Source organism: Oryx dammah, unplaced genomic scaffold (genome assembly GCF_014754425.2).
Source record: "Oryx dammah isolate SB20612 unplaced genomic scaffold, SCBI_Odam_1.1 HiC_scaffold_8, whole genome shotgun sequence".
In the NCBI taxonomy this organism is placed as follows: domain Eukaryota; kingdom Metazoa; phylum Chordata; class Mammalia; order Artiodactyla; family Bovidae; genus Oryx; species Oryx dammah.
In genome coordinates, this window is record NW_024070192.1 from 40,237,167 (window position 1) to 40,250,285 (window position 13,119).

The 13,119-nt window shown below is 55.9% G+C and overlaps 1 protein-coding gene across 5 annotated transcripts in view; it reads right to left on the reverse strand.

Annotated features, from left to right (window-relative positions):
• ABR (ABR activator of RhoGEF and GTPase) overlaps positions 1 to 13,119 on the reverse strand; it is a 194,515-nt gene that overhangs the window by 7,052 nt on the left and 174,344 nt on the right. For all 5 annotated transcript variants that reach the window (XM_040243817.1, XM_040243821.1, XM_040243818.1 and 2 more), the window contains 3 exons: positions 2,051 to 2,110; positions 1,698 to 1,807; positions 880 to 1,019 (listed from right to left, as the gene is read on the reverse strand). In XM_040243817.1, the coding sequence (XP_040099751.1) occupies positions 880 to 1,019; positions 1,698 to 1,807; positions 2,051 to 2,110 (310 nt within the window). The remainder of the gene's footprint in view (positions 1 to 879; positions 1,020 to 1,697; positions 1,808 to 2,050; positions 2,111 to 13,119) is intronic.

Sequence of the window (13,119 nt, forward strand, 5' to 3'; positions counted from 1 at the left end):
GCCACGTTCACACCACGTGTCACACGCCCCCCTTCCAGCTGCAGTCTCCCCGCCGCTAAGCCCCTCTCTGGAAGGCACTGCACATTTTTATACCTAAAATCATGTTCTGACAAAGCCTTGGCTTCCGGGTGGCATAGAGGAGCCATGTGCCAGCCTGTCCTCAGCTCCCCGCCCCCACCCCCAGGTTCCCCGAACATGTCTGCTTGGCAGCTGCCTGGGGACACCCACCAGGCCCCTCTCAGCTCCCATAGGATCAGCACTGCCCAGCCAGTTCAGGGGTCCTGACTGCTAGCAATGCTGTTGCTGCACCCTGAATGGCAAGATGGGGTTAAGAACCAGAAAGGTCAGACCCTCCCACCAAGGGGCTCAGTCAAAGTGAAAGGCAGTAACGCCCCTCCCAAAGGGCACTGGGGAACTGGAGAAGGTGGGGGTGCCAGAGCCAGGCGGCCTGGCTCAAAGCTCTTTAGTTTCCCTGCAGCCCGGGAGGCCAGCAACAAAGCCAGGAACACAGACTGTGGAGTCAGCGAGATCCGAGTTTAAATCAGGCTCAAAGCTTATGAACTGAGTAATCCTAGGCAAGGTACTTGGCCTTTCTGAGGCTCTGCTTCCTTATCTGTAGCAACGGAGGCAAGACTGGAGGGCAACGGATTACATAAGAAAATGCAGGGCAGGCCCACGTCACAAGGACTCGGCAATGGTCCACCCCATGCCATGCCAGGCTGGAGCGCACAGTCCAAGGCTCCTCTGCCATCGGCTGGTCAGGGTCTTTCCAGGGAGAAGCCTCCTGCTTCTGTTACATTCTCCCACCAGCACTAGGAGGCTGCTGGAGCAACCCCCACCCCTGCCCCACAGCTGCCCGGCTGGGCCTCCCAGACTCACTGGCATCAAAGACAGCCTTCAGCGCCTGGATGTCTGTGGCCACCCCTGATATCCGGTAGATGCCAACCTCCTCGATGCCCCGCTTCTCCACCTCCTCCACACACTGCCGCACGATGTAGGGCACCTTGGAGCGCTCCCGCCTGGGGTTGGGGTAGAGGATGTGAGGGGAGGGAGGGGCAAGGGGATCCCCAGTGATCCCTACATGTAGCCCCTCCCTCTCTGCAAACCGTGGCCTTGAAGCTTTCTGGCCTCTGGGATCAGGAGATGGGGGAAAGGAAAGGGCACACTACCAGCCCCCACCCGCCACCACAGCCCACCCCAGGCCTGGGTGCTGAGGGATAGCAGGGGACAAAGGCGGGAAGTTTTAGGAGATCAAAGCCTCAAGTAAGAGCTTTCCTCAGAACAGAGGGCTCATATTTAAATGCTATGGGGGACCCAGTGGGTCACCTACAGAGCAGGGTGGGCCAGACCCTGGAGACAAGGGGAGGGGAGGGGGCTGAAGGATGCCTTCTCCTGGGGGGCAGCCACTTCTGGATTCCAGCCGGCCGCTGCCACAGCTGACGTACAGCTGTCACTTCTCCCCATTTATTACAGGATGCTGAGGACCTGGGATTTTCACGTGCAATCTCCCAGTGTTAAGTGCTGGCTCATTTATTTCTAAAGCCTTGTGTGAGGTAGGGAACACACCTCTGCCGACCACTTTTGCCCATCCAAGTGGCTGTTGTGAGTACTGAACTGGAGGGTGACTGCTGGGGTGCCAGACATGGGTGGGGGGCCTGGAGGGCGGGGCCGGCAGGGACCCCAGACGCAGCACCTACTTGGTCACCACGCTGATCTTCACACCGAAGACGCCGCTCTGCTTTTTGGAGGGGGTCCTCTTCAGGCTCATGTCTCGGCTGGTGAATTTCATGGAGAATTCCACTTTGATCTGGTTGGGGGCAAGGCAGGCACAACCCCTCAGGGCATGAGTGCCCAAGGTGTGCCCCCCAACACAAGGGCCCCCCAGGACTGCACCTGGGGGCTCCCTGAAACACTCACAGGATGGGAATGGGAAGGGTGCAGGCAGAGGAGAGTGGGGAGGGGCTGGGTGAAGGGAGTAGGGGCTGGGTGGGTTGGGGGAGGCCCGGCTGCCCACCCACTGTGCAGACACTTCTAGTCTCTCCCGGCTCACCCCATTCATCTCAATCACATCAGTGTGCCAGTTCTTGGTTTCTACAGTTTGTGGATCCAGCTGCAGAGAAAGAAAGAGAAGGTGAGAGAGAGAGAGAGGTGACAGCAGAGACCAAACCAGAGCCCCTCGACCCCTGCTGCTCAGGCTCAGACGTTGGCTAAAAGTTCAGCAAGATGGAACTGGGGGCTGATGCTCATCGCGACATCAGTCCTTCAGGGGCTCCAGGCCCCAGGTCCTTTCTGCCCCAGTTAGTGAAGGATTCCCCCACTCTGGGAGCGAGGTGGGGTGCACTCTTAGGACGCATTCGTCCATCCCCTCTCATCCATTCCTGACCTGCCCTTTGAGAGGTGTACTATCACCCCATTTCACGGATGCACAAACTAAGGCTCACAGTCTATCAGCAACTTGCTCAACTGCCGGAATTGGAGTCAGGTACACTGCGGGCACAGCCCATGTACCTGGAGATGGCAAACAGGAGGCTGTGCCCCGGCCACGTAGAAGTAAAGAAGAGCCCTGGGTCTGAATCCCAGCTCAGCCACTTTTGGCCGGGTGACCTTAGGAAGTTTCTATCTTGCTAAACCTCATTTGTTTGGTCTGTTCATTGCCAATAAAGACCCTGCCTTGCTGGATTATTGTGAAGACTCATTGAGATAACAGGTAAGTGGCTAGTCTCCCAGGAAGTGAACAGGCTGTGGAGGGGGCCCCCAAACTGGGCAGGAGCCCCAGGGAGGTGGAGATGGCAGGGGAGGCCCAGAGGTATCACTCACAGGTGACCAAACAGGGCTCGTTCCTCTGGTTCAGGGGCCTTCAAACTGTTTTCCCTTGTGCATCCATAAAGTGACTTGGAAAAACAATGTACACCCTGGCACATTTTTAAGTCAACATCTGAATATTTCCAAATCAAGTTTAAATAGCTGCAAAGAACATAATTTCCAGAATAATGTAAATATTTACATCTTGAAACAAAACTGTTACATCATTCTCTTAAATATATTCAGTGGAATCCAAATTCCATAGTGATTTGATACCCACCATAATCCATTTAAAAAACATATAAACAAGTTCTTCTTTCCCTTGTAGAAACCTGTAACATTCCTTTTTCTCCTTGATTTTGTGTTTCTAGTCTATTTCACCCAAAGAATTATGTCCTCATTTTTTTTTAAGTCTTTTATTCTTCACCCTATTATATTTTGCTTCAATGAAAACATCTGTGTAAATAGAAATGAAAAATTTCCTGAGACCACAAGTCTCCAAATGTTCAAAACATGTTCTGGATTCACTAGTACAATGATTAGCAGTATGTAATACAAAATTTAACCAACATATTAAAAATTTTAATAAACATTCAGCAGCAAAGTACCATTTTGGTGGAACTACATCTCTTAATGAGATTGGGTAGAGTGCTTTTTCTGTTTTAGTTCATGTATGTACATGAATATTATTTTTTGCTAGGGTGAAATGGGGTTTCAGTTATTTTTTTGGTTTGGTTTTTAAAGATGTAAAAGATGAAACATCTGCTCACATAAAACAGATGAGGCTCAAAATAGTTTTTTGGGGTTTTTTTGGCCGCGTTGTACAACATGCAGGATCCTAGTTCCCGGACCAGGGACTGAACCCACACCTCCCGCAGTGGAAGCACAGTCTTAATTCCTGGACCACCAGGGAAGCCCTTTTTTTCCTTTCGTTTTTGAAAATAGTTTTATTATACCAAGGTTTGCATTTCTTTAACCTCTTTCCTCAGTGTTTGATTTAAATTGCATATTATCAATATTTATTTTAAATGGTCTCTCAGCTGACAATTCTGCCACTTCTGTGGAAACAAAAAACTGGAAACCACGTGATTTGTGAAAGGATCAGAAACCCAGCCTTTTGAGTCTTCTACTTTCTCAACTCCCGCATCAACATTTTAAGGGGTCCCCCTGTTGCCACCGAGGGGCCCTGGGAGCCCTGGGCAGGGGTCTCTAGGGGAACTCGGGCTCCTCTGCAGAGCAAGGGGTGGGGTAAGGCCATGCGCTGGCGAGGCAGCAGCACCCAGATTGATCTGGGTCCAAATGTCCACTCACTTTTGGGGCAGCAGCACTTATGGGAGCTGAGAATCTGCAAGCTGATTCTCTTAGAATGCTCCTGCCCTCGTACCGCTGGACGACTTCCACCCCCAGGGCCTGTATAACGTAGTCTGAACACTTCTGTTCTAATAGGCCCCTCACTAAAGTCTGGGTCCGCCCAGCGTGGCCTGGGCCCTGGGGCTTCTAAAAGCTCGAGGTACATGGTAAGTCTTCTCTCCATCTTCTATCACCACATACCTGCTGGGGACGGGGGCAGCTAAGCCTGCAATGGGATCTGGGGGCCTGCATCTGAGCCCAGGCCCTGCCTCCGGCTAGCAGTCTCCTGCCTGGAGAAGGGAGGAAATGGAGAACAGGGACAGAGGAAGAGCCATGTGGAGAGGATCGAGCATTTCCTCAAACGTGCAAAGGAAGCGTGTGGGCTGACCAGCTGGCTGCAGCCCCAGCCCTCTATTCTGGAAGGCCCCTGGAACCTCCCTCCCCTAACCATTATGTCCCAAGGCCTGTGGCACAGGCTGCCCCCGACAGCTTCTTTATCACCTCCAGAATGCCAGGTCTTGGACACAGAGCCTCAGGGCGTCCCCAGCCCTGACCTCCAGCAGTGGCCACCTGGAGCAGAGAGATTTCCATTGCCCTCTGCCGGCGGAGGCGGCTGCTGCCCTTGGGACACACAACTCTGGAATGACCACCCCCTTCTCATGTAGGTCTCTCTTGGCATCAGCGTAAACCTCAGGTCAATTCCATGGTCCTGGCCCCTAGGGGCCCTCCTCTGCCCTAGCTCCCCCTGGGTTGGTCCTGAAGTGGCATGTGGACACAGCCCAGGCAGGGAAAGTGCAAAGACTGAGAATCAGACTGATCTGGGTCCAAATGTCCACTATTCTACTCAACTGTGTGAATCTGGGCGGGTCACTTAACCTCCTGGAACCTCAGTTTCCCCATAGTGGGGGGGGGGGGCGGTCCACACCTGCCTCAATGTTGCTATGGAAAACAGTAACACTGACCGGATATGTTGTAAGCATTTCCTGTAAGTCTGGCTCCAGGACAAACCCCTTACCTACAGCATCTCAATCATCATAACATGGCCCATGAGGTGTAAGTCCTCCTAGCTGTTTCCATTCTACAGATGAGAAGACTGAGGCTTAAAAAGAATGAGGAGTTTGCCCACTGCCACATGTCTAGGAAGTGAGAGCTGGGGTGCAAATTCAAGTCTCCCTGACTCGGCTTGGCTAGATCTGCAAGATATCATGTATAGCACCCAGCCTGGTGCCCTCGCCTCTGGCAGCTGCTGTGATCAGTGTTTATCTGGAAGGGAGACATGAGGCCTCCACCGTCTGGAACCACAGGCTGACCTAGGGGCTGGCAGGTCGTCTCCAGTACGATTCTTTCATTCCTTCCCCCGGCCTTGCTTCTGTTCCAAACGCCAAGTAGCAACCCCACGTGTTCCTGGAAGCATCTGAGACAGGACCTTCGCAAGCCTGATGCGAAGGCTCAGTCCCAGCCCTGTTTCTTCCAGAGAGCCTTCCCAGATTAACTCCAGGCCTCAGGAATGTTCACTCCCCTCTGCCTCCCTGCCACACTACCACCCCGTCCCCTGGACCATCTGCTGTTGCTGCAGTCTGTCCCAGGCCAGGTCTGGGTAAGGTGGCACCGTCACATTTTACCGTGAGTCTCATCACCATCCTATTCCCGACTTCCCTCTGCAGGTGCGGCCCTGGCACCCGTGTGGGGGAGGCCGACCCAGCCCCTCGGCACCCCGACAACGCAGCCCTGTCTCCTGGAAGGCCAGCACAACTCCAGAAATCAAGTCTATTTCAGGACGTCATTTAAATACAGAGAAGGGAGGGTGCAGAGTAGAGACGGACATGGCACATTTTCCAGAGAAATGATGCTGTCTGAACTGCTGTGGTTATTTATAACCCCTGGGAAAAGTGGACTTTGCTATTTCCTGATTAGATTAGTGCTGGAGGCAGAGGAGCCAGCCTCCTGGATGTCAGTGGATAGGAACGTCTGATGGCTCACCATCCGGTCCCAGCAGATAGGTGCCGTCCCCTCACCTGGGGACCAGGTACCAGGGGGACAGTAGATCACCTGCGGGAGTGAGACAGGTGGGGAGATCCCCCATCGAAGAGTGCCTCCTTCACCACACAGGTCACAAAAATGCCACGGGCCCACCCCCAGGGAGCACAGGCCGGAGACAGAAGCAGGTCCTAGAACATCCTGGAGCACGTTACCAATGAGTGAATGAACACAGCCTCTGGGAGCGGCTCCCTTTCTGCCTTTGCCTTTAGACCTAGTGAGGTCTTGGCTGCACGTTCAGACCTCTCCCAAGGAGAACCTGCTGCCCTCTGGGACTGATGTCCCCGAAAGAACCACCATCCCCCAAGGGAAGGCTGCATCCCAGGCAAGGCATCTGCAGAGTGTCCCAGAGAACTGGCAGGTGGCTGGGAGGCCGCCTTCCCCTCTCTCGGCCTCAGCAGCCTCATGTTCAGGACAAGAAATGGGCTCCCCAGCCTGGCAGGGGGCTCAGAGGAGGCCGCCCTGTGGGCACTCAAACCCCCCCTGGATGGTGGGTGCCACCTTCATTTCAGAAATGCCCTCAGGGGTCCCCTGTGAGAGGTCTAAGCCCTTCCTCCTGCCCGTTTCTCCCCAGCCTGGGACAGGAGACCCCCAAAGCCCTCCCTCTCTCTGGTTTGAGGGCTGTTCACGACCATCTCCCAGTGCCTGGGAGGCATCGGCGAATTTGGGGGCCCCCTTCCTGCTCCCTCGAGTCAGACTCCTTCTGACAGTGGGCACTGTCCCCCCACCATCCCACACTCCCTCCACCACGCAGGTCGCTCAACCCTCTCCTGGTGATTTCTGCTGTCACCCCTTCCCCCGCTCCCATCCCGGGCCTCACGTGGGCGCCTTTAATCCACGAGGCGGGGGCGGCGGGGTGGGGGTGGGGGGGTGAGCCGTCAGAACTGGCAGCTGCAATCCCAGCAGAGGGGGGCGCAGAGCAGCGGTGGTTACTTTGGCAGCTCACGTGGGGGGCTTGCAGGCGACAGGGGCCCCCACCTCCCTCCACATAGCCCCTTGGCGCTGAGCCCCTCTCCTCAGCGTATCACTGTCATCTCCCCAGCACAAGCCCCACAGGTCCTGAGGAGCCTGCCTCCCTGGGCCCTCTCCCACCCTTTCTTTCACCGAGCACACTGCTCTGCCCTCTGCACCCTGGGCCTGGCATCCGGGCCCTGTCCTGGGCGGTGGCGTGGACTTCACTCGAAGCCCAGAGTTGTTTTTAGGGCTACTGAAAATGAAGTGCAGTGACCCAGCACAGCGGAAGCTGTCCCCCTCACGGGTGAACAGGACACTGAATAGAGAGCAGAGGTGGGCCTTTCCCTCCGGTCCAGGGGTTAAGAATCTGCCTGCCAATGCAGGGGCACGGGTTCGATCCCTGGTCTGGGAAGTTTCCACACACGCCATGGGACAACGAAGGCCACGTGACACAACTACTGAGCCTGCACACCTCGCGCCATGCCCCGTGGCAAAAGAGGCCTCTGCGAGACGCTGATGCACCGCGACACGGAGGAGCCCCTGCTCGCCACACCTAAGAAAGCCCCCATGCAACAGCGAAAACCCAGTGCAGTCAAAAGGAATGAATAACTTAACACAGAAGGCAGAGGTGTGTGGCTGTGCTTTAGGGAACGGAGGCTGAGTGTGGGGTCGTGAAGACCAGGCCCTGAGCCAGGTGTGTTGTCCGATGGGCGCACGTTTCCCAGGGCTCCCGGGTCAGTGGCCACGGCGGCGGTCCTGGCTGGCCTTCCGCTGCCCTCCCCCAAGTGCATCCACATGCTCTGGGCTGGTCCCCCTGGGACAGTGAAGCCAGCCTGTCATTGGGGCAAACCACAGGCGTGAGCGGCATGGGCTGGCAACGGGTGGACAACGGTGCTGCCAAGAGCCTGCCTCCCCGCCCCCTCACCCCCCAGGAGGGCACTGGAGGCTTCTGTCAACGTGGCCGTCCGAGAGACACTTGCAGAGAGGCAGGGTGGAGCAGGAGGGGGGCGTCGAGCCTGCACCCTGCCGTGTTAGGGGGAGACCAGGGTCAGGCTCAGTAAACTCACCCTGTTTTCCCAGAGGCAGGGCCCCCCCCCCTAAGGCCAAGGGGCGGTGGGCCCCCCCCCCCAACCCCGACCTGCAGGGTGAGCTGCACGACAGCTTGTGGCACCGGCTTGAGGCCACTTGGCCTCTGCTCACCTCCCCTCCCCCCAGAACTTTGAAGTTCCCAGAGGCCCACATATGAAGGAGTCAGCAGCTCTAAATGGGGCTTTTATTGAAGCCAGGTTAGCCCTGGAGCACCCTCGGTGACCCACGTTCCAGGGCTCAGCCTGCCCTGCAATGCCATCAAGCCCTCAGGCTGAAACTTGGAGTAGGCACATCTCTCCCCAAGCCCTGGGGCCCCGGCCTCCTCAGAGCTCCATGCCCGCCCGCCACTGCCCGCTCTGCCTGCAGACTTCACCCCAGAATCAGGCCCACAGTCACAGCCAGGAAGCTGCCCCCCCACCCCGCCCCAGCTCAGGGACACCAGCTGGGTCACTCTTAGGAAAAGGAACTGGTCAGGGCTAAATCAGGGCTTCCCAGTGGTAAGAACCCTCTTGCCAATGCAGGAAACATAAGAGATAAGAGTTCCATCCCTGGGCTGGGAAGATTCTCTGGAGGAGAGCATGGCAACCTACTCCAGTATTCCTGCCTGGAGAATCCAATGGACAGAGGAGCCTGGGGGGCTCCAGTCCAGGGGGTCACCAGAGTAAGGACACAACTGAAGCAACTGAGCATGCACACACAGGGCTAAGGCAACACAGAGGCAGCCCCCAGCAGCTCTGTCCCCAAAGGGAAGGGGCCACCTTAGAGGTCAGAGTCCCAAGCGAGAGGCTCCCTGAGGTACATCCGGGGAGTGTCATGCTGCGGCCAGAGAGGCCAAGGGCTTCTGGGACTGTGGGCTCAGGGGCCTCCCTCTGGACTTGGAGTGGTTTGGTAAGAATTATGAAAAGTCCTCCTCTGAAACTGACCTCATCCTCCCTGCCCCGCCAAGAACACTGTCTGGGCACAGAGCCTGCTGGTGGGAATGAGGCACAGCGATCCCCTGGCCTGTGCTCGCTCTGAGGGGCCTCTTGTGGATTCTCCCCAGGTCCTCTCCACTTGCAGGCCCATTTCTAGGCTCAGCTTGCGAGGTGGGGCTCCACACCTCCAGAAGCTCCCCACCCAGGGCATGCAGCCTTGATCCCGACGGGGCTCTGTGACCAACCACCAGGACCATGAAGAAACAGCCAAAAACCCAAGTGAGCCCTGGGTTGCACAAGGGCATGAGAGGCGAAAGCACTTCCTGCACTAAGCCACTCATGGGGCCTCATCATGTCACTCTCTAAGCCTATCAGCATCTTGGGAATTATCACCTAAGTCACATCAAAAGATAAGAACGATGTCTGGAACTCAGTTCATGCTCAAAACATGTCCGCATCACTAAAATTGGGCTTAACCTCCCTGGCAGCTTCCCACTGCACTTAGATTAAAAGCCCAACTCCTCCAAGGCTGCTGCCCACTCTGTCCAAGGTCATTTCCTATGCTCCATGCAGCCTCTCTCTGCCTCCGAACACACCATGGTTGCCCCGGTTCAGGGTTTTCACCTCTGCCTGGAAGGCGCCCTTCCCAGATCTTTCAAGAATCTGTGTCACTTAAGTCTTAGTTCAAAATTATTTTTTCAAGTGAGGCCTCTCCCCTCCGCTTTGCTCTCTGATCTGTTACCCAATTTTATCTTCCTCAGAGTACTTGTGCAGCATGAAATGATCTCATCTATTGCCTGACTAATCCTATGGACAGAAAGTTCCATCAGAGCAAGGCCTCTGCCCTGGGCTGCCTCTGCAGTGCCCAGTACATGAGGGTGCCCCATCAATATTCCAAGGCCAAATGAACGAATAGGGGTGTATAGGCTGGAGAAAGCAATGTCCTTCAGCTAGGGCTCCTTCGGGACAGGGGTTGAGAAGCCCCACACTCCTGCTCACCTCTCTCCTCCTGTGGTCAGTGAATGGCTGGCTGTGGCCCAGGGGTAGCCCTGCGACCTCTTCCACCCAGACTTTCCCAGCGTGCTAAGCGTTTAAGGCTTAGGCATAGGAATCTTGAGACGTGGCCAAAATCATCATATGAACTGGATCTAGGAGATCATCCTGTTCAGATCCTTCATTATACTGAGGCCAGAGAACCAGAGAGGTGAAGAGATTTGCCCAAGGTCACACAGCAAGTCAAGACAGTAGACTCAGGTTTAGAAAAACAAGACCTCGTGACTCCTAGCGGCCCGATGCCTTTCCTTCTCTGGCCTCCTGGTTGGAGGTGGGGGTGCTCCAAGGAGGGGGCCAGAGCACAGAGGGGACACTCAGGCATGCAAGGGGAAGAGGAACTGTAGCTGCCATGGGACCCTGGCTCTGGTCATCGTCCAGGAGAGAGGGGGTTCCAGCTTCTGGCTCAGGCATGAGTTCCACCCTCTCTTAGCCAAAGCAGAATCAGGGAAACCACTGTGGGGCTCCCTGGAGAAGGCAATGGCAACCCACCCCAGCGTTCTCGCCTGGAAAATCCCAGGGACAGAGGAGCCTGGCAGGCTACAGTCCATGGGGTCGCAAAGAGCCAGACACAACTGAGTGCTGAGGGACTGTGGGGCTCTCCCGGCCTCTCTGCAGCAGAGTTCCCCTAGCACTCCACGGTCACTTCCCACCTCTCTACGCCCACCTAGGCAGGGACAATGGGGCCTTAGTCTAAGGCTCACTAGGATCCAGACCTGACTCTGGCTTTCTCCTGGGGATTGGGGTGAGTGGGTTCCAGATATGGGGATGTGTGTTCCTTTGGGTGCTAGGAAGACATCAGAACACAACTTCCAGCGCGATTTGATAGGGAAAAGGAAGCCCAAACCACCTGCTGATTAGTTCCCGATAATCTGGGCAGATGGCAAGGCCACTCAGCAGAGGACTGGGCCTGGCCAGACTTGTGTGCCCTGACCCGCACCGGGCAACTGCCCCAAATGGACACCTGCAGAAGTTTCTGGGCTCTTCACAAAATATCTGTTCTCCTGGGGCTTTGCAACCTCTGGATAGTTCTGCACCACAGGGCTTGGGCAGCACTGGCAGGCTCAGCTCCCGCTGGGCTGAGGCCATCCAAAAGCCAGGGGCACCAAGCCCGGCAAGGCCGCCTGGCCAAGCCACCTGCGGACTGTAGAGATGCTGGAGAGGGCTGGCGCCCCTTCGAACCTCCCCAGGAGCCAAGAGACAGCAGCTTGCCAAGTGCACTAAGAGCAGGGGCTCCTACTCTGGGATCTGTGACCTTCTCAGAAACAGCACACAATAGTGGGAGTCGCTCAGTCGTGTCCGACTCTGTGCGACCCCCTGGACTGTAGCCCACCAGGCTCCTCTGTCCATGGGATTCTCCAGGCAAGAATACTGGAGTGGGCTGCCACTTCCTTCTCCAGGGGTTCTTCCGCACCCAGGGATCAAACCCAGGTCTCCTGCATTGCAGGCAGATTCTTCACCATCTGAGCCACCAGGGAAGCCTGAAACAGCACAGTTTGTGCATATGTCTGGCTTTGGGCCTAGTCATCAGACTCTCAGAGTGGAGAACTCCTGCTCTGTGGAATCAAACAGGACTCTCGGGAGCCAGCTTAGGGGAGAAGTGGGAGCAGCGGGGGTCCGGAGACCACCTGTGAAGCCCCAGGAGTAAGGTCCTCTCCCTCCGGGGAATATGTGTTAATATAAAGGCTGCAGGAGCACAGGAGGATCTTGCTACTCTGCTTTTCAAGCCCCCAAATCAACCAGGGTGGACACCATCCTGGGCCCACACAGAGGCCCAGACCGGGAGGAAATGGGCTGCCCTCGGGGGGTCTCCAGCCCTCGAGAGAAGTGCTACTGCCCCTTTCCTACAGCTGAGGGATGACTACAGGGGTGTGAATGGGCATGTGAATGGTGAAGACAGAATGCAGGTACCTTCCGTCCAGCAGATAAGATGTGTGGATAAGGTGTGTGGGGTGGGTGCCGGATGGGGGAAGGGGGCAGGAAGGTGGGCAGCCGGGGCAGGAGAGATATCTTGTTGCCTAAGGTTTTAGCATCTTTTTTGATGCCCACAGCCAGACGCTGAAGGAAATGATGATGGAGTAAGAGTAAATGAGCCTGAGACATCTCTCTACCCCAACACCCTTGTACTCTCCATGCCTGGAACAGCCAGTAAATGGCAGACAGAGCCTTGGGGACATGCATGTGGCTTGTATACCTGATGCTACCTGTAAGGAAACTGTCAGGTTAAACGACAGACTCTGGGAGGTGCTAGGAGCTGACCAGTGGATGCATTCAAGATGATGAAGAAAGGGACCTTCTTGAACCCTAAGGTTCCCCAGATGAGTGGGCCAAACCCCACCCCCCATTCCTTTCTTGGGTAGCACCTCTGACCCTCCTGAGCAATAGAGGGGAGCAAACCCCATCTTAGAGCAGGTGGCCCTATCCTGGAGCTCAGCAGGAAACATCTCGGTTCACCTTGCTGGCCTCTGCCTTCCCAAGAGACGCTCTTTGGAGTGGGTAATTCCCAGACCCTTGAAGCAGAGGCAGGATCATCAGGAAACATCCTCAGTTCTCCCCCACTCCCCTGGACCCTCCTAGATCAGCCTAAGCCTCCACCTCCAGCCAGTATCTGGCCTGGTGTGGGTCTAGATGTCTTCACTTGGGCTGTAGGGCGACAGTAGGGGCTCAGATTCCTGCCCACCCACACCCCCCACTCCTGAGACAAAAAGTTCTGGCCTGGCCACTGCCTCCGTGGGGCTCTACTAGCCTCTCTGGTTCCCACAAGTGACTCCATTAAAACCTGTGGACACTTTTGGGGACAGGATGGGATTCCTCTTTCAGCCCTTCTCCCTCCAAAGTGCAATCTAAGAATCTAGAAAGCAGCAGAATGGGAGGAAGATCAAGCACTGAGCCTGGTCTCCCTGAGCGTGACTTAAAGCCAAGG